General features: G+C 40.4%; 1 protein-coding gene across 2 annotated transcripts in view; it reads right to left on the reverse strand.

Moving 5' to 3' along the window:
- Nucleotides 1–2,672: 2,672 nt before the first annotated feature.
- LOC141779447 (collagen alpha-6(VI) chain-like) overlaps nt 2,673–27,311 on the reverse strand; it is a 44,237-nt gene continuing 19,598 nt past the window's right edge. The window contains exons 14-40 of one of the 2 annotated variants that reach the window (XM_074654287.1): nt 27,237–27,290; nt 25,864–25,935; nt 25,662–25,688; nt 25,432–25,476; nt 24,395–24,448; nt 24,047–24,109; nt 22,582–22,647; nt 20,549–20,602; nt 18,803–18,838; nt 18,138–18,200; nt 16,438–16,500; nt 15,368–15,430; nt 15,043–15,105; nt 14,885–14,935; nt 12,283–12,318; nt 12,125–12,187; nt 11,979–12,041; nt 11,852–11,887; nt 10,234–10,270; nt 10,076–10,087; nt 8,350–8,843; nt 7,663–7,753; nt 6,495–7,148; nt 5,974–6,067; nt 5,181–5,341; nt 4,481–4,522; nt 2,673–3,515 (exon numbers count right to left, since the gene is read on the reverse strand). In XM_074654287.1, the coding sequence (XP_074510388.1) occupies nt 3,154–3,515; nt 4,481–4,522; nt 5,181–5,341; nt 5,974–6,067; nt 6,495–7,148; nt 7,663–7,753; nt 8,350–8,843; nt 10,076–10,087; nt 10,234–10,270; nt 11,852–11,887; nt 11,979–12,041; nt 12,125–12,187; nt 12,283–12,318; nt 14,885–14,935; nt 15,043–15,105; nt 15,368–15,430; nt 16,438–16,500; nt 18,138–18,200; nt 18,803–18,838; nt 20,549–20,602; nt 22,582–22,647; nt 24,047–24,109; nt 24,395–24,448; nt 25,432–25,476; nt 25,662–25,688; nt 25,864–25,935; nt 27,237–27,290 (2,919 nt within the window). In that variant the 3' untranslated portion in view covers nt 2,673–3,153. Of the gene's footprint in view, nt 3,516–4,480; nt 4,523–5,180; nt 5,342–5,973; nt 6,068–6,494; nt 7,149–7,662; nt 7,754–8,349; nt 8,844–10,051; nt 10,088–10,233; nt 10,271–11,851; nt 11,888–11,978; nt 12,042–12,124; nt 12,188–12,282; nt 12,319–14,884; nt 14,936–15,042; nt 15,106–15,367; nt 15,431–16,437; nt 16,501–18,137; nt 18,201–18,802; nt 18,839–20,548; nt 20,603–22,581; nt 22,648–24,046; nt 24,110–24,394; nt 24,449–25,431; nt 25,477–25,661; nt 25,689–25,863; nt 25,936–27,236; nt 27,291–27,311 lie in introns of both variants that reach the window. The other variant, XM_074654286.1, reaches the window with a different exon arrangement.

The raw sequence follows: 27,311 nt of genomic DNA on the forward strand, positions 1-27,311 counted from the left end.
GTCATGGTCTTGGTCGGTGTTGCAGATCACGGGTCATTCTCACAGCTGTGACACAATGAAACCAAACATCAGGCAGAGTCACATTATTCTCTGTATTATAACTATTAGTGATCAGAGTCGTATCAGGAATTTACTTTTGTTCCACTGGGTCAGCGGCTGACTGGGGAACTCCTCTGGCTCCCAATGAGCAGGTTTTACTGGGAAAAATCTGGTAAAATGGGATTCAGTTCCTCCCATGGAGTGAGTGGGGAGAGGAGTAGCTGGAGAACACCCAGGAGAGGGCTTCGTTTTAGTATCAGGTCACTCAGAATTTACACAGTGAATTGAAGAACATGGATTTAGTGTCCTACAGTAGTCAGGAGGCTCGATAATATAATGTTGATATGACTCATTAATGAGACCTGTCAGAGGGATTTATGTTCTCACCTAAAGGTCAAATATTCAGTGTTTCCCTAAAGATCAACATGTTGAAATCAGCCACAGCTCACAGCCTGCTGGTGTTTTACCACTGGGGACCTACGACCTCAGACAGTCTTCTTCTTCTTCTGTAGACATTAATATCTCCACAGTGACTCAACAGAGTTTTACCATTCAAACTGCATCTGAAACGTTCATGTTTCTTTATTTGGTCTGCTATTTGAATAGCCCTAACATTATATAAAACTCCACATTGCAGAACATTAATGTATGCGCGCGCTGTGTGAGTGAAGGCGGGCAGGCAGAGGAGACGAGACTCCGGCCACACGCAAGCGCGCATATGCGAGCGAGCGCGCATGGGATCCCGACCCGGTACATTTATACGCTTAAAAAGTTACAAACAGTCCCTTTAATAAAGACAGAAATATCAGTAGCCAGTGCTGGTGTGACAGTCTCATAGTGACCGACTACTTTCAAGAGACACCTGCTTTTAGGAAACGGTACATGGAGGAGGAACAGGACCGACATACACCGCTGAACCACGGCGGTGGTACACCGCTGAACCGCTGTGGTACACCACGGTGGCACACCGCTGAAGTACAACGCGGTGGCACACTGCTGAAGTACAACGCGGTGGCACACCACTGAACCGCGGTGGTACACCATCTGACACTTTTAAACGCTTACCATGTTAGTTTCTATCAAGTACACAGTAGCATAGGGATGAGCCCATAAATACAAGGAACCCTATCCTTGTTTTATTTGCAGTTAGTGGTTCAGTTAAATGTTCTACTCTTTATATTTTCCTACATGAAGGTTGAAACGGTGTTTCAGAGCCCTCACACCGCCATGACCCCGGTGTTCCAGTGGGGAAATAATCAATCATTTCACTTATCCATTTATTTTTGCAATACAATGTATTGTAATGTAATGTAATGTATTGTAATGTAATGTAATGTAATGTAATGTAATGTATTGTAATGTAATGTAATGTAATGTAATGTAATGTAATGTATTGTAATACAATGTATTGTAATGTAATGTAATTTAATGTAATGTATTGTATGGTATTGTAATGTAATGTAATTTAATGTAATGTAATGTAATGTAATGTATGGTATTGTAATGTAATGTAATGTAATGTAATTTAATGTAATTAAATGTAATGTAATGTAGCTAGCTAGCCAGATTTGGTTAGTTTGGTGCCATGTTAGCTAACTTACTTACTACTTGTGTTCAACAGTCTTGCGTTGGTAGCGTTTGTTCACCTTACCAAACTTCATTTAAAAAACTATGATTTCAAACTAATCTCACTCCTCCTGCCTAAACCTAAGCAACCAATGAAGGAAGACATTCACGGCAGAGACCGGAACATCCGGTGACGTCATTCTGCATAATAATTAGCCATGTGTATTCTGGGAAGAATGGGCAGCACATTAATGTCGGCTTTCTCACAGTGAAGCTACACACAGAGCAGAATATCTCCTAACATTTCTTTTGATTCATGAAGTAGCATTCTTTCACTGCGCCAATCTCCATTAAAAAAAAGTTTAATCATTGATCACATGTACTGTATATAACATTATAAAATTAAAAGTAACTAAAGTTGTCAGATAGATGTAGTGCAGTAAAAAGTACAATATTTGGGAGGAGCAAGTACAAGTACCTCAAACTGTACTCAATAGAGTACTTGAGTAAATGTACTTAGTTAGATTACACCACTGTATATTACTACATAATATAATATAATATAATATAATATAATACAATATAATGTAATATAATTTAACACAATATAATATATTTAATATAATACAATACAATATAATATAATAACATAATATAATATAGTTTAATATAATATAATATAACATAATATAATGTAATATAATATAATATAATATTACATAATATAATATAATATAATATAATATAATATAATATAATATAATTTATATCTGTGGTGAGGACACCAGCTGCAGACTCTAATCTAACGATTTGGCGCCACCTTGTGTCAGAATGACGATCCTGCTGAGAGTTGTAGATTACTTTGGTTAGAAATAATAGTATGTCTACTGTAGGATTTATGTCATGAGGACCAGCTGACTGAGTGTTATACTTTATCCTCTAATAAATCATACACACCTCTCAAATAATTACCACAGCAACAGCAGCAGGGATCAATGAGTGATCAATGAGTGATCAATGAGTGATCAGTGAGTGATAGATGACAGGTAGATGAGGACAGACGATGCTTGAGTTTTGGTGTTATCTGAATATTTAATCAGAAACTAGTGCAAAATATAAAACAAATTTTGCTGCAGAAATTAACCGTGTGACCTTCTTTCCAACATAGCACCTGATCTCACGAGAAATACAAACAGAAATATATAAAAACAAATATTGTGACAGAAGCGTTGAGCACCAGTCAGGTGGTTTACAGTAAACGGAGGGCCAGCATCCAACAGGAAGACTAATAAGCAGTGCTCCAGGAGGAGGAATTCTCTGACAGGAAGTGCTCTTCTTTGGGAAGAACTAAACCTGCAGGTTGAAGGAAACACAGTCATAGTGATGATGATGATGATGATGATGATGATGATGATGATGATGATGATGATGAAACTCTGGAACAGTTTAAACTCTCCTTGATGGGTTCCGGTTTGCAGTCTAAATGTCCCAGCTGACACATCACCAATCTGCTCCCTGAAGATGCTGCAACTTTTCCCTCGTTCATGGTTAGTCAAACGCCACAGTTTTCTTCAACCGACGCCGACGAACTGGGACTCTTCCTGTTGCTCCTGCTGCTGTTCTTCCTTCTCCTGCTGCTCCTCCTGCTGCTCCTCTTCCTCCTCCTCCTGCTGCTCCTTCTCCTGGTGCTGCTCCTCTTTCTCCTCCTCCTGCTCCTCCTCCTCCTCCTGCTCCTAACCGACTCTTCGTCAGACAGAGCTTCTCACAGTCTTTGTGAGTGTGGAAGCGGTTTCCGTTGCCGCCGCAGCCTCCGTACCAGAAGCGGGAGCACCTCCCCTGCTCGCTGTCGTAGAACCACATGAGGGAGTAGTTGTGGCAGCTGCCGGCGTCCTGGCTGAGGAGACAGGCGTCTGGACGGAGACAGAGACAGAGACACACAGGAAACATGTCACTCATCTGTTTGGGTTAACCTCCTGCGTCCTAGCCCTATTCCTCGGAAAAAACGCCTAAAATAACTACCCATAATACATCGGGACCAGCTCCTCAACCATCAGGCTTAGATTCATTATCTGGTCTCTTCTGAAAGGTACGAAGATAACGAATATGGATAAATTGTGAGTAAACTAAATTATATTATCATGGAGATTACAATGGAGATGAAATATGGGAAAAAATACGATTTTAGATTTTAGCATAAAATCGGAATTTCATTATAATTATTTTGCAATTTTCATTCTCAACAAATCACCATAAAATGGTCAAAAAGTACACAATTTAAAAATACATTAATTAATTTATAAATAAATAATGAAATCTAAAATCCTTTTTGAAAATGCAGTTTAAAAAGGGAATAAATAAATAACTGGATTCACAAATTGAATTAAGAATACAGGTTTTAATCAGACTTTTAAAAGGGCAACTGTTTATTGATGGATTAATATTTAATTTGTAAATTCTTTATTTCATAATTCTTCTTTTTATTGCCCATTAAAATGTCAAATAATGAATTACTTTGTAATTTTGTCTTTTTATTCATAGATTAATAAATTAATTTGTAAACACATTTATTAATGTCTATTTTTATTGTACAGTTCGTTATTAATCAATTAAATGCTCTATTACTATTTATGTTACTCTTGGTGTCCTCCATATTTGTTGCTAGAAATCGTTGTTGTTCCTTCCACGTAGCAGAGAGATAATGTTCAGTTCATCAGTCCTCCAGGATCTCAGTCATCACCATAATAATCTCTCACATAGTGGCATAGATGCACAATAGTTGAGATCTTCAGATATAAACTGCATAGTGGCTTTAATGTGAATCACTGTGTGATGCAGCATGAAGAAGATCAGGTGATCGTGATTCAGTAGTTTTTACCTGTAGAGATGAAGACGCTCGGCTTCATCAGGATGTCTGGATCTGTCAGAGACGACAACAGCTTCAGATATTCAGTCAGAAACATCACTCAGATTTATCATTTATATATTCTGTATGTTCTGTCAGAGCAGGTTCAAACAGTAACATGAAGTAAACAGAAGCAGGAAGTGAGCAAACAGTGATGATGACCATGAAGAGTATAATGTCTCGGTAATGTGAGCAGCAGCCAACGCTCCGTTAAACCTCCAGAGATGATTTATAACCCAAAGTGGAGTTTTGAGTTTCAGAGGCTTTGTTTCTGCATTCTGGAGACTTTTAAAGAGTGAAAATAACTAAATAATAAGTTCACTGCAACAGCATTTTTATGTTAAATAGGTCAACTTTTAATTAGACTTTGAATTCTCAGGAAAGGCATAATTCTCCCCTCTGGTGTGAATCTCTGACATGAACTAATATTCATCAGTTTTTAATAAATTTGTGTCTCCTGCTTCAGTATTTCTCTCTCTTATTTCTCTCTCCGTCTCTCACTGAAGTCCTTTCAGACATAACGAGTCATCGCCACCACTGACCACTGAAACATTATTTCTAACAGTTTGCATCGCGCCACGACAGCTTTTCACTATGTCAAGCAAAACCCAACTTTGGGCGCTGCACGCTGTGATGTGAGCATCTCTTCCATTGCGGTGTCATTGTGGTTTACCGTGGAGGTGATCTGCTGAGAGGAAACTCTGTCCGTCTCCTATGGTCACACTGTTGAAGACATCCAGCTGTCTGGACTGAGTCCGTCCTCCCGTCTGTTCTCTAAACTCCTCCTCCTGCTCCTTCAGGGCCTCGTCCTGCTGGTTCGCCGACCCCTGACCCCTGACACACACAGCACACAGGTTACCCGAGTCATCCTCTTATTCCTCTGAACAACACAACATGTGGTAAAGACAGGGAGTCGCATTCTTCCTCAGTTATCATTAACATGTTAACGCAAATTCATTTTAACGCCACTAATATCTTTAAGGCATTAACTCAACTTGTGATTTTTTAGGTTGTAGTGGCTCCGTTTTAAAGCTAGAGTAAAGATACTGGTATCATAGGAAACTAGAAAACCTAAAGAATTCATTAGTACCAAAATGTGAAAACATTTGTATTATTAGACAGTTCTGGTGTTGAGGAGCGGCGCTGCAGGAATCTGGACCGCAGTAATTCTAAACCTTTCATATCCAGCTTATATCTACTGGAAGAGAAACAAATATTATCACCAAATGAGTGTTTCCTGGATTCATCTTCATCACCACAGACTGTGATGATCAGCTTCTGTATCAGGATCAGCTGACTGAATCATTATCCGTTTTTGTTTCCAGTCTTAAAGTTCATCTCTGCTCAGCTCTGTCGGCCTCAGATCAGCCAAAAATGTGTAAATGTTATGTGACAGAAGCGTTGTTAAATATCGTTCATTCGTTCCCACTCAGCTTGTGTGTAAATGTGTAGAAAGTGAGTGTTACCCATCCTGAAAATTGAATATTTCAGCCTCGTCAGGTTCTGTCAGCTGGTCACAGGTCTGCTTTATTGAAGGAGGAGGATACGGGTTCATTCCCTCTGAAATATACACACATACATTCATGCAGTGATGGACAAGTGCTCAATCCTTAACTCAAGTAGAAATACTTCATTCCAAGTAAAAAGTACAGCATTTAAAATCCTACTTAAGTATTTTCATTAACATACAGTAAATGTTAATGTGGAGCCAGTTTTAATAGGGAACTCATAACAATCCCAGTTTATAGGCTGATTATATATTTTATGATTATATATGTATTATTGTAGCTGTCAAATGAACGTGGAACAAAAAGTCCTAAAAACTAATTTCCTTTTGAAAAGTTGAATTTAATTAAAGCAGCTAACAAGAACCACCAAGAATATCATGTTGCTTAGAAACAATATGAATGAATTTGACCTTCTTGATGTTCTCTATTTCTAAAACAGACTGATGTATTTAAATGTGAATCTGTGAGTGTGTTCTTACTGGCGAGGGCGGAGAGGAAGACTCTGAAGAAGCGCTGGGCGTAGCCCTGCTCGTCGGCCTTCAGTCGGCCCACGTGGATCAGGTGCTGCTGGATGGGCAGACTGGCCAGCTCCTCCACCTGCGTCCGGTCGTAGCGCTCGCCGACCGTCACCACGAACAGCGCCACCCCCTCACACTTGGCCTTCTGGGAGATGTAGCGCAGCTTGGCTCGGTCCTCGTAAGCCGTCTGGGTGCCCACCACGGCCAGCAGAGCCCTCTTCTTCCGGGGCTGGCTGGCCTTCAGGAGAACCTCCTTCAGGGTGAACTCCAGCGTCTGTCCCAGCGCCGACGAGCCGCCCTGCAGCGTCATGTTCCGGGTCAGGTGTCTCCTCATCAGGTTGCTGTTCTGGTAGGTCCCGAGGCCAAACTCTGCCTCGGTGACCTGGGTGCCGCTCTGCTGGACTAGGGCCACCCGGGCATTGTTGCCGGCCCTGCGGGGCTGTGGGCTCACCGCCAGCTGTTCCACCACAGAGCCCAGCAGCTGCTGGACGCCGGCGAACTCGTCAGCCTGCATCTCCCTGGAGCTGTCCGCCACCATGACCAGGTCAACGTCAACCTCCTGAGGCTTTGCCGGGTCCTGGATGAAGGCGCACTGATCCAAACGTCTGCAGGGGTCTGAAGGAACAACAGAACCATCAGGACTCCGATGGATTCACTGATCTTTATGATAGAAGAAGAAGTCTAGAGAGAACTCGACCGGCCTCGTTTTACAGAACAGTTTAAAACATTAACGTGGAACAACTGTGAGGAACCCATAGAACTGACAGATATGAGTGATGGTTCCCAGTAATCAGACCAGGACTGTGAAGGGAGTGATCCAGCCTCTAATGAGCCCATTAGAGTCAGAACCTCCGAGTGGTGGACCGCCCCCTTCAGGTAGCGAGCTGGTCGCTGCCTCCAGTGAGGAATAACAGGATGTGACAGCGGTATGTGGACCAGTAGGTTAGTCTGGGATATGTATGTTTTACTGGGAGCTTTACAGATCTACATTAGTAGTGACAGAGAGAGTTAGACTGATCTGGGATCAGCCTAATTCTCTACTTAATCTCATACTTGAATCAATGTAAATATTCCTGATAATAAGACTAATCACTGATGTGAAAGTATCAGGAGGCTCAGAGCAGCGTACCGTAGCAGATAGCACAGTTCTGGACCTTCTTCAGGTCAGCAGTCATGTTCCTCCCCAGCACCATGAACATGGAGCGTCCTGAGTCGTCCACCTGACAACGAACAGCAGCTGTCGTTAGTCATCACTCACTTTATTCTGACAAAATAACAGTTAATGACATACAGAAAAACTACAGCTGACATCAATAAAACTATAGACTATAGACAGACTATAAAGTACAGTATGTTCTCCAACATCATGATTTATTTGACAGCGACGGAGTTGGAATGATTTTATGTGTTTGGAGGCCAAACGAGTTCACCAGAAATGCTAAATTTGCGGTATTTTCTGTGTTCTCTCAGCGAGATCGACACCTTCTACGATTTGTTCTTTGGCGTTGAGCAACAGGAGCACAGAAGAGCTTTTCAACTGTAAAACTAAACATGGAGAAGCCAAAAAGGAACAACGGGACTGGTGCCATCAGGTGGAAGCGAGGCGCCTTCTTCCTGATCACCTAGGTACATCCAGCAAATCTATAATGTTCAATGTAGTTTGTTTCTCTGTGTTTTACTCTCTGACTTCATCAGAAGATCAGAATCCGCTGATCTAATGAAGAGTCGGATCTTTGGCGTTAAGCAGAACACTACAGGTCACAGGTCAGTCTGAAGGCCGCTGAGCTCCTCGACTCTGCTAATACATCAAACCTACCTCCAATGCTCGACCAATAGCAGGGGCGCTCCTCAGCGAGATGACCACCGGGACGATGTTGAGGCCGCGGTACACCATCATGGCGGTGACGATGTCGTCAACAACCTGTGACGGCCCATAGGAGAAGAAAACCGCCACCTTCCTCATCATCAATCCCGATCGGATTCGCTTGAAGACGTTCTGACCCACGAAGCGCATGGCAGCCCCCAGGTGGCGCTGGTTGGACGTCTTCTCCAGGGCGATGTTCTTCACAGACTCGATCAGCTGTGCCTTGCGGCGGTAGTCCTCAAAGCGGATCAGGTACTTGGTGTAGGCGCTGTAACCCACCACCGCAACGCGAGCGCCCGTCGGACAGTTGTTCTCAGAGATGGTGATGTCCTCCAGCAGGGTGAGGAGGGCGGAGCGCTGCCTCTCGAAGGCCACCGGGGTCACGTCCGCCGACATGTCCAGACCAAACACCAGCTCAGTGGGGTAGGCCGGGCACCCGGATCCACCTGGAGGAGGTCATAGTGGGAAGAAAGAAATAGATACAAACCAAAACCTGGAAAAGTTTCTGACTGTAGAGCTTCTCCATCAACAGGAACCAACAGATGAACCTCTAAAGGTCCCGTAAAGACCCAGAAACCCTCCAGACACACATGATTAATCATCTTTGAAACTCAGAAATGTACTGTGGTCCTAATTATAAAGGTATAAAGGTGTGTAGTATAAGGTGTAATATAAGGTATAATAAATATGTAATATAAGGTATAATAAAGGTATAATATAAGGTGTAATAAAGGTGTAATATAAGGTGTAATAAAGGTGTAATAAAGGTATAATATAAGGTCTAATAAAGGTTTAATAAATGTGCAATATAAGGTGTAATAAAGGTATAATATAAGGTATAATAAAGGTGTAATAAATGTGCAATATAAGGTGTAATATAAAGTATATAATGTATAATAAATGTGTAATATAAGGTATAATAAAGGTGTAATAAATGTGTAATAAAAGGTGTAATATAAGGTATAATAAAGGTGTAATATATGGTGTAATATAAGGTATAATAAAGGTAAAATATAAGGTATAATGTAGGGTATAATATAAGGTATAACAAAGATATAATATAAGGTATAATAAAAGTGTAATGTAAGGTTTAATAAAGGTACAATATAAGGTATAATAAAGGTAGAATATAAGGTAGAATAAAGGTGTAATATAAGGTATAATATACGGTGTAATAAAGGTATAATATAAGGTATAATAAAGGTATAATGTAGGGTATAATAGAAGGTATAATAAAGTTATAATATAAGGTATAATATAAGGTATAATAAAAGTGTAATGTAAGGTTTAATAAAGGTAGAATATAAGGTAGAATAAAGGTGTGATATAAGGTATAATAAAGGTATGATAAAGGTATAATATAAGGTATAATAAAGGTATGATATAAGGTATAATTAAGGTATAATAAAGGTATGATATAAGATATAACATAAGGTATAATAAAGGTATGATATAAGGTATAATAAAGGTATGATATAAGGTAAAATAAAGGTATGATATAAGGTAAAATAAAGGTATGATATAAGGTATAATAAAGGTATAATATAAGGTATAATAAAGGTATGATATAAGGTATAATAAAGGTATAATATAAGGTATAATAAAGGTGAATTAATAATTGTGTGATGATTAAGAGGCGTTGTGTTGTACTCACCATGTTGTTGTGAGGTATACGTACCGTGGTAACACACTGTGTTAGAGGAGAACATATACGGGTTGTTAACACGACGCAGGTCAGAACATATTTGGCTACTTTTTATCATAAAAATTCAAGTAACTAATATGAAGCTTTCACAAAGTAATATTCATATTAGAATTCAATAATCACAAACTCACCACAGTTGTCTCTGATGTAGGTGATCAGCTGACACTCCTGACACAACAAGACACATGTTGACTATTAATATATTTAATATTCACCTTAAGGTCAGCAGGTGAATTGACTTTAAGGTGGTATTACAGAAGAGGGGGAACAAGTACTCTGATCCTTTACGGCAGTAAAAGTACTACTACCACAGTGAGAAAATACTCCACTACAAGTAGAAGTCCTGCATTCAAAACCTGACTGCACATCGCCCGCTCCTCATTTGCATAAAGTTGAGGTCTCGGCTACTTTACGTAAATCAGAGGCGTCTGACGCGACTCGCTGCCTCTGGAAACTCTCTAGAAACTTTTAAACTTACCGTTGATCTAAAATAACATATTCATCCACTGCATGGATTATTTCTACATAAAAATGTTTTCAGAAACACGTCTCGGTGAACTACTTTCATGATATAAGAGAAAAAAGTTTCCAAACGAGCCGCCATGTTGGTTCCGGTTTGATAGCTGGGAGCAGCAGCCCACGAGGGAAAGCGTTCGCCGCTGTGGACATGACCATCAGCATTGACTCTGCTCCAGATGACCTCCACTACTCTGACAATGTGTTTTACACATTCAGGTGAGGCACAGACACCAATCAGGAAGGAGACGACATGATTACATGATAGGATTCATCTGTGAATGAACCGCCAGGACAACAACCGTCAGAAACAACCAGCAATACAGAATATCTAGAAAGACCAAGACCAGAAAAATATGACAGGAGCCAGACCATGGAGACACACTCAACCATAACACATTAATGATATACATCATCTATAGCCTCTATAGAGGGAAGACATTAGTAAATTAAATCTATGCTTACAAACTGTACAATATAACTTGATGAATGCTCAGTAGCTTGTGGGCTGAAACTGCCTAAAAACACAGAAACAAACCTAAAATAGAGGGAATCATTAAGAGCTGAATGACCCCGTAAGACAGTAAAAACCTTTTCAAGAGTGTACAGTAAAAATACCATAGAAAAATTAACTCCGATATCATAGAAAAATATAATAAAAATATATATTAGAAAAATATGTTGAATATCAAATAAATAAAAATACAGTACAAGAATAAATCTAACTACATAATCCAAATAAAATATGAATAGATTATAAGAATCAACCCAACAGCAGTTCTTCGAGCTTTCAGGTTGTAATATATATGAATCCAATCCACAACTTCACCACTAGATGTCACCAGATCACCAGATCCTACATACTGCTCCTTCAAATTAATCACTAACTATTCTGATAATCGATTAATCAGTTTGATTCATTTGTTAAGAAAATAAAGCTTCTAAAATGTGAATATTTTCTGGTTTCTTTCCTCCTCTGTGACAGTAAACTGAATATCATCATCTTGGTTCTTTGGGAAACTCTGATCCACATTTTAGAGACAAACAACTAATCGATTAATGGAGGAAATAATCAACAGATTAATAGATAATGAAAGTAATGGTTGGGAGCAGCCTCACAGGATTTACCTCTGAGAAGTAGTGGACCAGAAGTATAACGTAGCAGAACATGGAAATACTCCAGTAGAGTACAAGTATCTGTAATAAGTAGAGTATTTGAGTAAAAGTACTTACAGTCATGTGTTTGTCTCCAGGAGGACCTCTGGGACCCTGATGGAGGACAGGACGGATGCTGGTTATTATTAATACTGTGATCATCACTGAGATAACAGACCAGGTTTAAACCCTCAGAGCCTCTCACCCGGTGTCCTGGATGACCCGGGTCTCCAGGACCGCCTGATTCTCCTGGCCCGCCGGAGTTCCCCTGGATCCATCAGACCACAAATAAACAGAGTCACATATCAATAACGTAATGTAATGTAAAATCAATAGAGGAATGCTGCTCACCGATCGGCCTCGGTTCCCTTTAGGTCCTGGGTATCCTTCAGTTCCCCCCTGACCGTCCTCACCCTGAACACAACACATCCAACAGATTAAACTCCGACATGCTGATAGATCTCATGACTGCTCTGTAGGTTGATGTAGATCTCAGTTCTTGGACTCACCAGTAGACCAGGGTACCCAGGAAAACCAGGTTCTCCCTGTAGAGACAAGACAAGACATCAGGAGGATTTTACTGCGTTTCCATCCTCCTGTTTTAACTTTTATTTTATCGCTTTTCATTTTATTATTACAGAACAAAACAAAAATGGATGTCAGGTATACAATATATTGACCAGGGCTGTCAAAGTTAATAACGCGTCAACGCAAAGTGATTTTAAGTTGTAGCGGCTCAGTTTTAAAGCTAGAGTGACGATACTGGTATCATATGAAACTACAGAACCTAATGAATCCATTGGTGGCCACTTTCAATGGGGTCCTTTGACCTCTGACCTCAAGATATGTGAATGTGTGAGGGTTTTGGTCCAAAAAAAAGTCTGAAAAAAAATTATCTGAAAATTGTTCGAAAAATGTCCGAAAAATAGTAAACTAGAGAACCTGATGAATTCATTGGTACCAACCAGCACTAAATTTTGGAGAGGAAAAACTTTCATGGCCATTTTAAAATGGGTCCCTTGACCTCTGACCTGAAGATATGTGAATATGTGAGGGTTTTGGTCCAAAAAATGTCTAAAAAATGTCCAAAGAAAGTTTGAAAAAAGTCCCAAAATGTCCAAAAAAAGTCTGAAAATATCCGAAAAAAGTCTGAAAATGTCCGAAAAAGTCTGAAAAATGCAAAACAAAAATCCTAAAATTGTCCAAAAAAAGTCCAAAAAAGTCTGGATAATGTCTGAAAGAAAGGCAGAAGAAAAGTCAGATCCTAGTATCATCTGAAACTAGAAAACCTAATGAATCCATTGGTACCAACCATGTCATACTAGCTTGTCATGAAGGAGGTTAAATAACGCTCCAAACTTACTCTAAATGTTGGTGAGGAAAAACTGTCATGTCCATTTTCAAAGGGGTCCCTTGACCTCTGACCTCCAGATATGTGAATGTAAATAGGTTCTATGGGTACCCACGAATCTCCCCTTTACAGACATGCAAATTGATTTACAATAAAAAGCAGCATATTTGTCAACTCCCATCTTGATAAGAGTATTAAATACTTGACAAATCTCCCTTTAAGGTACATTTTGAACAAATAAAAATCTGTGATTAATTTGTGATTAAATATTTTAATCGACTGACAGATCTACTATTGACACAACTTAAGATATCTGTCTTTACACAATGGTTTTAGTCGTGTCTTTGTGATAGGTGTAAAAAATTAAATTAATAAGGAAATTATGGAAATCTAAAGGACCAGTCTATAGGATTTAGTGACATAGTGGTGAGGTTGCAGATTACAACCAACTGAGTCCTCCTACCTCCTGTCCAAGTGGCCTTCAGGTAACGTAAAACAGCTAAAGTCTCTCTCTAGAGCCTCTAGAGGAGAAACATGAAGGAGCAACATGGAGTAACATGGAGGAGAAACATGGAGGAGAAACATGGAGGACTCTGTGAAGAGGACTTGCTCTCTATGTAGATATGAAGGACTCATTCTGAGCTAACGAAAACACAACGACTATTATTCTGTGTTCACACTAAGAGTGAAGTGAATTTTCGCCTCACTTTACTTGCACTAGTCAGACCGCCGGTATCATTTGTGTTCATTCTCTCTAGACGCTCCGGAGAGGAGGAGGCGCTTGTCTCCATAGATACCAACTACATCTCCTCCATCAACCATGGAAGAAATAATCACTGTTGCTGTTTTGTACATGTTGTGGAAGTCCCAGATATGTCAGAAAACCAAACGCCGTCGTGTCTGGGTTCATAACATCACCCGGCGGCGAGCTGTATTTACATACAGTGTCATTGCGCTGTCTGTATCTAGCAGCCGCACGTCGCTACTGAGGTATGAACCCAAAATAAACAGATTGTGCTGTGATTTAATATCAATGAACAGATCAAAATGATGCTGAAATAACTACATAATGATGCTGATTAGGAAAAAGTCTGAATTCATGCTTTGTCAGGTCTGTTCACAAGACGACAAGCAAACAACTTTTAAAAGGCTTGTTTGGAGTTTGGATGGATCAGCGCCAGGTTATGCAGCTGCTCCATCAACACAAAATCAACACAAAGTCATGTAAGCATAAATACGGCAGCGACGTTGTTGTTTCTACCATAGACAGTCTGTGTTTTCTACACAGAGTTTGGTCCGGTCTCTGTACAGATATGATGTACTATCGTAGCTCTGGGTGACCACAGACACATACAAGATTTATTTCCTACATTTCTGATTCAACAACATCAGGACATCAGTGACGACAGGAGGACAATCTCAACACTGAGAGGCTTTCACCACACAGCGGCACGCACATTTATCACTCCAGTTGAAATATTTCAACTCCCGTGAATGATGCAACACAAACACAGGTCAGTCGCTCAGTGCAAATTTGCGTCTATTCGCCTCTTTGCATTGACTTTGTATGTAATAAGAGAGAAAGTCAAAATATCATAAAAAGTTTTTCACACTGAAAACATGAGATAAGTGGAGCTTCATCACATTAATACATCTTCTTCTTCTGCGGTGGTTTAATGGCAGCAACCAGTGGTTTATAGATATTATACTGATATTCACACAAAACCAGACTTCAGTCATATTTTATTAGATTTAATTACCTTGGCACCTTTGGGTGCTGGAGATCCATACCCATCTCTGCCGTCCTGACCCTGAGACACAGACAGACGCTCAGAGGTTCAACTTAAAATACACAGTATTAGTAGTTTATATACTATAAATACACAGTATTAGTCGTATACATACTATAATTCCTTACCGGCATCCCTCTGGGTCCCACTGAACCCAGAGCACCCTTCACACCTGGCTCTCCTGGTTGACCCTTCAACAACAACAACAGGTTAATAAATAAATGGGCCGGGTGATTGATTGATTGATTGATTGATTGATTGATTGATTGATTGATTGATTGATTGATTGATTGGGTCCTCTGTGTTTCTATCATATTGAGTTGATAAAATATCTGAATGTGTCTTTATAATCGTGTAGCTAATATGTGTGTGTAATCACAGCCGTCTATCTTGTCTGAACACGGCGTGTTTGTTGAATCACGAGACGAGGCAGCAGGAAGTGATGTCACACACCTTCTGTCCGTTAGCACCACGCCGTCCTTCTAATCCCGGGCCTCCAGCTGGTCCTGGTCCTCCCTGAAGGAAAACCAACAGAGTCAGAGCTTGAACTACCAAACTGTTACTGCGATCATTACGCTCACGTCCAACTCTGGACCTGTAACCAGGACCTGTTCGTACCAGAGGACCTGTTCCTGATTGGCTGGCAGACGTTGACCTATCTAAGTAGTTTTGTTGCCTAAACCTAACTAAGTAGTTTTGTTGCCTAAACCTAACTAAGTAGTTCTGTTGCCTAAACCTAACTAAGTAGTTTTGTTGCCTAAACCTAACTAAGTAGTTTTGTCTAAACCTAACTAAGTAGTTCTGTTGTCTAAACCTAAGTATTTTTGTTGCCTAAACCTAACTAAGTAGTTCTGTTGTCTAAACCTAAATAAGTAGTTCTGTCGCTTAAACCTAAATAAGTAGTTTTGTTGTCTAAACCTAACTAAGTAGTTCTGTTGTCTAAACCTAACTAAGTAGTTCTGTTGTTTAAACCTAAATAAGTAGTTCTGTTGTCTAAACCTAAATAAGTAGTTTTGTTGCCTAAACCTAACGAAGTAGTTTTGTTGCCTAAACTTAACTAGGTAGTTTTGTTGTCTAAACCTAACTAAGTATTTTTGTTGCCTAAACCTAACTAAGTAGTTCTGTTGTCTAAACCTAAACAAGTAGTTCTGTCGCTTAAACCTAAATAAGTAGTTTTGTTGTCTAAACCTAACTAAGTAGTTTTGTTGCCTAAACCTAACTAAGTAGTTTTGTTGCCTAAACCTAACTAAGTAGTTCTGTTGTCTAAACCTAAATAAGTAGTTCTGTTGTCTAAACCTAAATAAGTAGTTTTGTTGCCTAAACCTAACGAAGTAGTTTTGTTGCCTAAACCTAACTAGGTAGTTTTGTTGTCTAAACCTAACTAAGTCGTTTTGTTGTCTAAACCTAACTAAGTCGTTTTGTTGTCTAAACCTAACTAAGTCGTTTTGTTGTCTAAACCTGGATTCTGGTGTTAGTGTGAACCCGACCAATAAAGCAGGATGGCGTTGAGGTGATGAACTGACCTGAGGTCCAGGAAAACCAGACACTCCTTTTGGTCCACGATCACCGACCTTCCCTCTACGTCCCTGCAGAGACACCAGACTGGTTAGACTGGACGTCTGTTATTCCACCTTAATACTGACCTGATGGGGTATCCCCCACCTCCACCTTAATACTGACCTGACGGGGTATCCCCCACCCTCACCTCCACCTCCACCTCCACCCTCACCTCCACCTCCACCCACACCTACTGTGGGGACATCCACGGCATGGAAGTTTGAATCATTTCATTCAAACTATTTCACATGTAAATAAAACCTTTAGTGTCTGAATGATTCCGTTTTATCTGTTAGAATAGTTATTGTATTATTATAGTTAATATATTATATTAGAAGAAGATAATTAATAGGACAGCTGATTACTAACCGTGGTGGATGTAAAGAGTCAGTTTCTCCGTGTAAAAGTTAAAGCAAAAGAGCGATAGCTGCAGATTATTTTCTGTTCCTCAAAAGACAGAAATGTTTTCATTAATGACTCCAGCTCATTTTGAGGAAATCAACCATCTAACGGGAAAACAGGAAAGCTTAAAATAGAATTAGTCAGTCATTTTCATTGGTGTCATAGTTTCATGTTTTCATTTTCTCACATGGTTTCACTTTCACAACTCAGCTCCTCTGAATTTCTGTGGAAGTCTGTTTATTAGCCAGAACAGTCCAGATTCCACATCCCTCTCTGTTAATCCTCATGTACGACAATATACAAACCTTTTCATCTGTAAATATGTTAATGAGAAACATCTGACAGAACTGTGAGCAGCTGCTGGTGGTGCCTCTGTGTCTGGATATTAAAGTCCATCACACTGGATTACAAGAGAAGACGGTGAGAGTGAAACCGCTGACGTTCAGCGTCTGTTGGAGTTCAGGGAGCTGGTGAACATGCGAACATCCTCAAACAATTAAATTGAAAGTTAGAGCTTTAACCTCCGTCGATGTGTAGCTGACACAATAAGGACTGAAGCTGGACGTTAGAGCTTTAACATCTGTCGATGTGTAGCTGTTACAATAAGGACTGAGGCAGAAAGTTAGAGCTTTAACATCCGTCGATGTGTAGCTGTTACAATAAAGACCGAAGCTGAAAGTTAGAGCTTTAACATCTGTCGATGTGTAGCTGTTACAATAAGGACTGAGGCAGAAAGTTAGAGCTTTAACATCTGTCGATGTGTAGCTGTCACAATAAGGACTGAGGCAGAAAGTTACAGCTTTAACATCCGTCGATGTGTAGCTGTCACAATAAGGTCTGAAGCTGGAAGTTAGAGCTTTAACATCTGTCGATGTGTAACTGTTACAATAAGGTCTGAAGCTGAAAGTTAGAGCTTTAACCTCCGTCGATGTGTAGCTGTCACAATAAGGTCTGAAGCTGGAAATTAGAGCTTTAACATCTGTCGATGTGTAGCTGTTACATAAAGATTGAAGCTGAAAGTTAGAGCTTTAACTTAACTTTAAACACATATCCTTGATTACTGTTATTGTAATAGCCAATAACAAAGCAAAAAATTAGAGTTTTCTATATGTTTTCTATATAGCAATAGCACATCCTACAGTACGTTCATCCTCTCTTTGGTACCAACTTTAACAGATTTAAAGGTTCAGACGTCTACATGTGGATGAGATGTTGGATGCAGAGCTGATCAGGAGGAGAGAGGAGCGTTTATCTGATCACTCACCTGAGGACCAGAAGCACCTGGGTTGCCCTGAAGTCCTGGGTCTCCCGGGATTCCAGGTATACCCTTCAAAGACACGCAGGTTAAAAAGAGCATTTCACTGTGTAATAGATATGTTAGGGCTGCACAATTAATCTAATATTAATCCTGATCACGATTTTGTCTTCCCACAATTAAATGAACATGATCGACTGTGATATTGAGGTTTAAAATGCTCCGTTCATAGAAAACTCTGCTGCACATCAAATCAAACTAACATCCAGCCACCAGCCGGCCATTCAGATGTTTTAGCACCAGACAGCAGCAGCCTGTGAAAGACTTTCCTGAATGTTGCTGCTGCTGTCCAGAGTAGAAGAGTAATATAATATATATATAGTAAGTAATATAATATATATATTACTAGTGTTGCCCGTCTGCTCTCTGAACCTTAGTTATAGTCTGATTTTGATCCAAAGATTTGTACATTAGCAGGAATGTATTCCAAAGTTAAAGTAAAAGCAGTGCTCTGTTGATTTAAATGTAAAAGTGCAATACAAATATGTTGCCCCTAAAATCTATGAATAATCGTGATTTTAGTATTGATCCAAATAATGGTGATTATTATTTATATTATTATAATTTTGGCCATAATCGTGCAGCCCTATGATGTATAAATCTTCCTCTCCTACCTTCTCACCGAACAATCCTCTTCTTCCATCTAGACCCTGAACAGCAGAACAACAGTCCATCATTACATTTAAAGATATTTAATGATTCATATACAGGTCAGAACATGAACACTTAAAGACACTAAGATGATTCAAGTGGAACAAAACTACTAACAACAACACTGGAACCAGACTAACCAACCCTCCTGATTTGACCAGGTTTCCTCCCGGGTCACAATTATCCAGATATTCACACCTTTGTTCCTTTTGGTTTCTGTCTGTTCCTGTCTCTGTACAGTGAGTATCAGGTTGGCTGATCTGGTTGGCTGTTGGTTATCAGGCTGTGTCGGGCTCTGCTCGACGCAGCAAAAAGCCGTCGTGGCGCGACGCAAACCGTTGTAAATAATGAATAAGACAATGAATGAATAAATGAATGAATGAATGAAAACTGATGATGCCAGAGATTCATACAAGTTCACACCAGAGGGGCCAGTTACTCTGTAATCGTTCCTGACAATTAAAAGTCAAATTAAAAGTATTTAACATAAAAATGCTGTTGCAGTGAACTTCATAATTATTTTTATTTTGCAATTTTCATTCTTTAAAAGTGGGCTGCACGGCGGTGCAGTGGTTAGCACTGTCGCCTCACAGCTAGAGAGTCCTTCTGTGTGGAGTTTGCATGTTCTCCCTGTGTTAGCGTGGCTTTTCTCCGGGTTCTCCGGTTTCCTCCCACAGTACAAAGACATGCAGGTTAGGTTCATTGTTGACTCTAAGTGTCCCGTAGGTGTGAATGTGTGCGTGAATGGTTGTCTGTCTCTATGTGTCAGCCCTGTGATAGTCTGGAGACCTGTCCAGGGTGTACCCCACCTTCACCCAATGTCAGCTGGGATTGGCTCCAGCCCCCCCCCCGCGACACCCCGCGACCCCGAATGAAATAAGTGGTTACGGATAATGGATGGATTCTTTAAAAGGCGCCAGAATGCAGGAAACAAGGGAGGACCTCCAGGTTAGAAATCCTCCCTAGTTCTGAGGTCTGGAGGTTGGTGAGGACGCTGGAACTGACTCTCATTCTGGATCTGTTCCATCTTTTAGGTCTTTTAGCGGCTGAGTGTTTCAGTCAGTTTAGTAGCAGTTTGGAGCCAATTAACACAAACTGCAAAAACAAATGTGCATGAATAATGTGCTACTGTTAACCTGTTAAGCCCTATAGTACGACGGAGTATTAGGGCCACATCGAGGAAAAAAAATAAATCTGAAATTTCGAGAGTAAAGGCATAATATTACGAGAAGAAAGTCGTAATATTATGGTTGGGTGTTGGTTATCAGGCTGTGTCGGGCTCTGCTTGACGCAGAAAAAAGCCTGCGAGAAGAAAGTCGTAATATTATGAGAAGAAAGTCAGAAGTCATCACAGCCAGACGAGGAAGAAGTACTGAGACCTTGTACTTAAAAAAATACAACAAACATGGTGTAAAAATACTCAAGTATAGTAAAAGTCCTGCATTCAAAACTTTACCCACATACGAGAACAGAATTATTGTCAGGAAAAATTACCTGAAGTGTCCTAAAATGTAGTGAAGTAGAAGTATAAAGTAGTAGAAAATGGAAATACTCAAGTATCTGAACATTGTACTTGTGCTTAATGTTACTTTCCACCAGTGGTCATAGCTACATACATGTATATACAGTATAACACTATATATAAATAAATATATAGATATAAACAACACAGTATAGTGTGGATGTGTATAAAAGGACAGAAGTCTCACCGGGTCTCCAGTTCCTCCATCGTCTCCTGGCTCCCCGTTGAGTCCAGATAAACCCTGAGGATTTAAACTGGGATTAAGGATCAATACATTTACTTTAACTGCATACGATGTGTTAAGATTCAGATGTTCTACAGTGTGTAACGTTTCCAACCCTGGGTGCAGATGTGTCGACTACTGGAACTGAATAAAAACCTGTAATACAGGTGAACACAGACCTCCTGTATGGGACCATTTAATGACCATCTGTGTTTAGTAGAACGCCTTTAAATACTACAGTACCCACAATGCTTTATTTGATGAATTATACATCAGAGCGCCAATACGTCATCCAGAGTAAGCTCTCATGGCCACTCCCACTTTTGGGAGAAACCAATCCCATGTCCCTCATAGACGGTAACATAGTAAACAGAAGAAGTTGAAACATGCCTCCAAACTTCTGCTTTAAACAAACCACTAATAGTAATAACGCCATAGCTGTGTAGTTGGTTGAACCAACAATAAATCACGAAACGCTGATCTCTGATCTGTTCCCCTGCCATGTCCTAAAAAAGATCTAATAGAGGGTCTTTATGGCTCCAAGCTATAGACCAGACCAGCATGGCTTTATGGCTCCAAGCTATAGACCGGACCAGCTTGGCCTTATGGCTCCGAGCTATAGACCAGACCAGCATGGCCTTATGGCTCCAAGCTATAGACCAGACCAGCATGGCTTTATGGCTCCAAGCTATAGACCAGACCAGCATGGCTTTATGGCTCCAAGCTATAGACCGGACCAGCTTGGCCTTATGGCTCCAAGCTATAGACCAGACCAGAATGGCGTCATGGCTCCGAGCTATAGACCAGACCAGCATGGTGTCATCTCCGAGGCTGCGCTCCCTTTTGGGGGAAAGAAACTCGCCATCACAGGAGAGAAAATGATAAAAAGCTGTTGTGTAGCGGGTTAACAAGGCTTTCACACTGAGATCTGAGGCTCATACGAGACGTGAATATTCACAGTCAGTGTGCTAAACGGCTAAATGATGCTGGTGACAGTGACTAGCATGACTAGCTAACGTTAGCTTGAGTGTGAGGCTGCTGCAGTAATACAGTCATGCATTAATGTTATAGCAGCATTGTCTCCAACTAAATCTCAGCCTATAGATCAAACAGTTGGTTATTAACACGTTGGTTATTAACAGACAACACTTAGCCAAACGGGATTCAATCAGATATGTAGAGATGTCTGGATAAACAATGTCCACCACTGTGTTGGACGGGGGAAGACTGAAGGGACATGGCGGCGATCAACCTTCATATATTAAGGTATCACCAACGCTCAGGTTCAGGCAAGGTCGCTAAATAATTATTAGACGTGTGTTTAAAACAAACGTTTGTATAACAAGAGATGAATGAATATAAACTTGTCAATGTTACAATCAAACATACGTCAGACACATTGAAGTCTATGAGATCTTCTAAAGGGGGCGTGGCCTTGATTTTTAGTGACGTACCGTATGTGGCGGTCTGATGTATCCAACAACCTCTAACTCAAACCCACTATTATCAGCTGTCTGAAGCTTTCTGATTGGATGTATCCCATGGGCCTCTTTGCTCAGGTGTCCTCGTACGACCTCAGGTCAGCACCTCCGTCAGGTGATCATGACAGGATCGTACCATCCGATTGGATGTTTCTTATGCTGTGTTCACCCTACGAGCAACAAAAGCACAGAACGGCCAGCTACATCGTTGGCGAGTTGCCGTTGAAGAGTTACTCCAGTCCTCGTTGATGTGGTTATGTGGTTAAATAGCACTGGGGACTGACTAACGCTAGTTTTTTAGATGGAACAGAACAGAAGATCAGTTGATGCTTTGCCGCTGAATAAAGTTGAGAACAGCTCAACTTTATTTGTAGCACGTCACGAAGGGACAAGCGTCAGGCGTCATTCTGTAGTTTCCATTGAAAATGACTCGTATCTTGTTGCTCGTAGTGTGAACACAGTATTACAGCAGTGCTTTGTGGGACTTGAAGTTGATCCAGATGTGCTGGTTCTTACCGGCAGACCTGGGTTCCCCGGCTCTCCTTTGGCTCCTGGGCTGGTATTATCAGCTCCTGGTTCACCCTGTCAGATAAAAAAAAAAGAGCTTCAGTCTTCACTCCGTCCATCCTACAAGATAAACTCCACATAGTTTCCTCAAGTGAAGCCTCCAGCTGTTCTCTAACAGAGGACAGAGTTGTTATTAGAGGATATGGATGTTAAAGCCATTGTTTGTCTTGAGGCTAATTCTCTCAAGAGGTTGCAGACGGGTTTGTTTGAGGTCTGCTGGACTCGGCTTTTAGTATTTATGGTTTGTTGATCTGATATGTCGGATGTTAGGGTTTCATAAGCCCTTTAAATTCTTCTGTTTTTAAGTGGAATCATGAGAGTAAGAGTGAGTAAAGACTCTCCTTCTTTCTCAGCAACACCCACATACAGTGTGCTGACCTGTGACCTGGATTCAGGGAGGCTCACAGATTTTCTGATCAAATCACATTAAGCTCTGTTTTCCAACACAGGAACTAAGAACCGTTTGAGGAACTCATTGTGTTTCCACTGTAGGGACCAGGGTCTACATTAAGTTCTGGGGCCTTTTTAGCCCCTAAAAACCTAATGTTTATTTTTTTCCAATGTGTTTTTCAGAGTAACCAGGCGACACAGTGAACGTCAGGCTGCAGAGTGTGTTTATTACTGCTGTGACCACCAGCAGTCCTCGTCATGCCATGTTGCTTCTTCATACGTCAGCAGACTAATTTGTCAAATCTTTCCACCGCGTTGGAAACGCAGACAACAGTGAGCTGAAGGAACCTTTTAGTTTCTTGAAAAGCAGTTCCAGGGACTAAAAGTCCTGGAACTATTGACGGAAACCCAGCTTTAGTTTCAGCAGGTTGTTCTCATACACAATTCGTAGCTACACCTACCAACAGCAATGCACTGTAATTTGTATATATCCCACAAAATCAATTTTAATTGTAATCATACCATTTGTAAGGAAGGATAGAGAGCGGCAAACGCCGTGTAGGGAGGAGGTCGGGGTGGATGGGTTGGTTAGAAAACACCAGACTTTCACCAGGAGACTGCTGTTGGTGCCCCGTGTGAAACCACAAGTCAACGTGGATTTATTTGTCACGTAACTTCTGTATTTTAACCCAAACCAGCATCTTTTCCTAAACATAAAAAATTCCAGAAAAATTAGGAATATCTTTTTGTAAGATATCATACGAACCGCTGTATGAGGATACGTTGGTTTCAGTCTGAAGCAACGAGGGTAGGATACCTACTTCCTGTAGGTCTGGAGAGGTAAAACTCCAGTAACACTTACCGTATAAAAAACGTCTCAAACACGTGTAAATTGTCCTGAGAGCGAACACATTTCATTCATTGATATTTACTTTAATATATATATATTTCTATATATATATAATATATAAATCAGCCTAATCACGCTCTATGAGTGGGAAGCCAGTGAGGGATCAGGACTCACCGGATCTCCTCTCAGTCCTCGTTCTCCTTTGAGCCCCGCCTCCCCTCTGATACCTGGGATACCCTGAGGATGACAGTTCAACCAGGGATCAGAGGTCAACGCCTGCCAGCTGATCAGTGTGGATGGATAAAGGGCTATTACAATTACAATATTCATAACAACAATAGCATGTGCATGAACAGTAACAGAGGAATCATAATATTAAATACAGGTAATGATAACACCAGTATAAAATACTATTATATTACTATTATTATAAATACTATTATATTTATTCATTTTATTCTCGTCATCATACTTGAATGTTTGGTAAATATGAAGACAATAATCAGGTTCTAGTGGTTTTACTGTGTTTCCTGGGTCTCCTCTGTCTCCTCGAGCTCCATCTGGTCCGGTCAGTCCCTGCAGACACAGAATCAGAACCACAACCAGCTCAGTACTGACAGCCTTATGGCAAGCCACTACACTGAACTAGAGATGTACTGTGTTCGTAGCTTGTTTTTTGTTTTCACCCTCACCAATAAGTTCACATTATTCCACACCTTTTGCTTTTATCACCATATTTCTGTTACAAAAATCCTTAGATTGATCCCTTACAGCATTCTTTATATCTATATTTTATATCTTAATGGCGTCTCTAGTTTAATACAGTAGTAAGCTAGCATTATTAATAAAGCCAACGAGTAGCACATACTTAGCAAACTACATTTATTTATAATGATTTATCATTTTGTTATGTTAGAAATGATTGAAGTTTAAACTCTAATCTCGTTACACAAACACACTGCTTAGTCCTCACCCTTCAAACATTTTCTGATATTAAATAGAGATGATTACAGCTGATAACATCTGTCAGCAACTGTCGGGTTGAGAGAATTAAAGAAATATGCCAAAAAACAAATAGTCTAAAAATAAAAAACTCTCGATGATATGCACAGAATATTCATTTTGCACGAGTTATATCAGTTATTTATTTTTATTGAAGTTGATTTCTGTATGATATATAAATATATACTATAAAAAAATATTAATTTCTTGAGTAAGTTAGTGTATAATAAGCAGGATAATGTACAGCGAGTGGGTCATTGTTGTGATAATATAAACTCTGACAGGGCGACGTGACGTGCTGCATCGTCCTGTCAGACCCGATCACTGTAGGTTATCCCTTATTTAATAAAAGCGTTATAATCCTAAAGTCAAAGAGTGTTTATGAGTTGTAGGAATTATCTGAGAAAAGAGTTGTTATGAGTGCTGCTTGCATGTTGCTCTGAGTTGTGAAGCTCCTCAGAGAGTCAGAATATGAAGATTCAACACGTTAAAATCATTAGAAACAGATTCACTGTGATGTCTGCATCTTTTGATTATTACTGATGAGATGTTGGTACCTGCTCTCCGTTGACTCCCTCCAGTGCGTCCTCTCCGTCGTCGCCCTGCAGCGTTAGAGGAGAATCATCATCATTATCATCATCATCATCATCATCTCACTTTTAAACTACCGTTAAACTCATCAAACTATGTAATACTAGTTACTGTGTACTTCTGTAGTATGTAACACATTCTGCAGTTAATGCACTTTATTTCTGACTTTAAACACCATCAGTTCAGAGTCACTCACCCTGTTGCCTGAGACTCCCCGGTAGCCCTGCAGACACAAACACATGTTATATTCCATCATCATTAGCAGCATGTTTCAGTCCCGTCTCACAGGAAACTAAATGTCATGTTTGTTTATGTGTCTGATGAGTATGAATAACAGCAAACTGAGGCCTCAACCAAACTGGTACTTCACCGTGAACAGAGTGAAAACAACTAGTCACCTTGTGTCCTCTGGGTCCAGAACAGCCCTCGATGCCCTGAGGTCCACCTGGTCCAGCAGGTCCTCGTTCACCCTGCAACAAGCCAACAACAGCAGCAGTGACCCAGCAGAGGAGACTGGTTCACACTGTACATCTCTAATAGATAGCAGTCCTTCCTGTGGACAACAAATAATAATCCATGACTTCAGACATCACTGGAGTTCTTTCTTTGGTCCCACTGGTCTGTTAGTTAGTTAGTTAGCATCATATCTCAACAACATGGTCACACATATTAAAAGACATTCGAGGCCTGGACCAGGGTCTTCAGTCCTATGAAGGTGGTTCACTTCTTACCGGTTACCATGGTGAACACCTGACCAGCTCCGGAGCAGGTTATGTTCCAGTTTATGTTCCAGATAAGAGATCAGCTCTATAAAAGCACCGCCTACTGACCAAAACAAAGACAGTTTAAACAACACAGTTTAAACTGACAGATGAAGGAGTTAAAGTCATAATCCAGGCTAAAAACAACACAGTTTAAACTGACAGATGCAGGAAGGACAGCTGGCTTTACGCTGTGGGTGTTTACCACTTTGAATTATGTTTTTACATTTATTTTTTTATTTGCTCTCAAGTCCGTTTCAAACCTCTGGAAACGGGACACAACTGAGAGAAGGCTGAAATAGTCACAAACGCCTCGATATTATCAATATCTTAATATAAACCACTATAATCTATTCATCCATTATACTCTGAAACTATTTATATCTTACTGCCCCATCTAAACAAATATATCTGTAATGTTTTCTTTCACCAGCTGTCCTTCCTGGATTTGGCAGCTTCAACTGTGTTACTATTAGCCTGATTATGTGTTTAACTTCTTCGTATTTGTCTAATATTATAGTTTATAAAATGTGGCGCTCTGCTGACAGTAGACTTGTCCATGTCTGTGATTGGTCAGATGCTGTAAACCCCGCCGCATTAAGTGAACGCGCTCATATCCAGATAGAGAAACCCTGGGTTGATTTACCGAGTTGATAACCAGCGTTGTAGGACCGCTTAGTGTGGTCTTGTTTGTTAGGGTTAGTGAAGCCAGATAAGGAGAAGATACTCTGGGTATGATGAACTCTCTTCGTAGTACAGGCCTCAGGTGGACAGGAAGCAGATAACTGTAATATTTTCATTGATTCCAACCAAATAATACCCAGACTTTTAGAAGGAGAAGATCGTATTCAACTGATTTTCTTCCAGAAGTGTTTCCAGCTGCATCAGGCTTCAAGTGTTTTCACCCCTCTTCCTCCTCCTCCTCCTCCTCTGGGTTTCCTCCCATCTTGACCACCATTGGTATAAAGTGACGGAGTAAACAGTGTGTGGATAAATATATAAGTACTTACAGCACCTCCCTCATCTCCGGGGAATCCCAGCTGACCCTTTGATCCAGACGGACCCTGTTAATAAAACACAACAAC

The sequence above is a fragment of the Sebastes fasciatus genome, chromosome 12 (assembly GCF_043250625.1).
Source record: "Sebastes fasciatus isolate fSebFas1 chromosome 12, fSebFas1.pri, whole genome shotgun sequence".
In the NCBI taxonomy this organism is placed as follows: Eukaryota; Metazoa; Chordata; class Actinopteri; order Perciformes; family Sebastidae; genus Sebastes; species Sebastes fasciatus.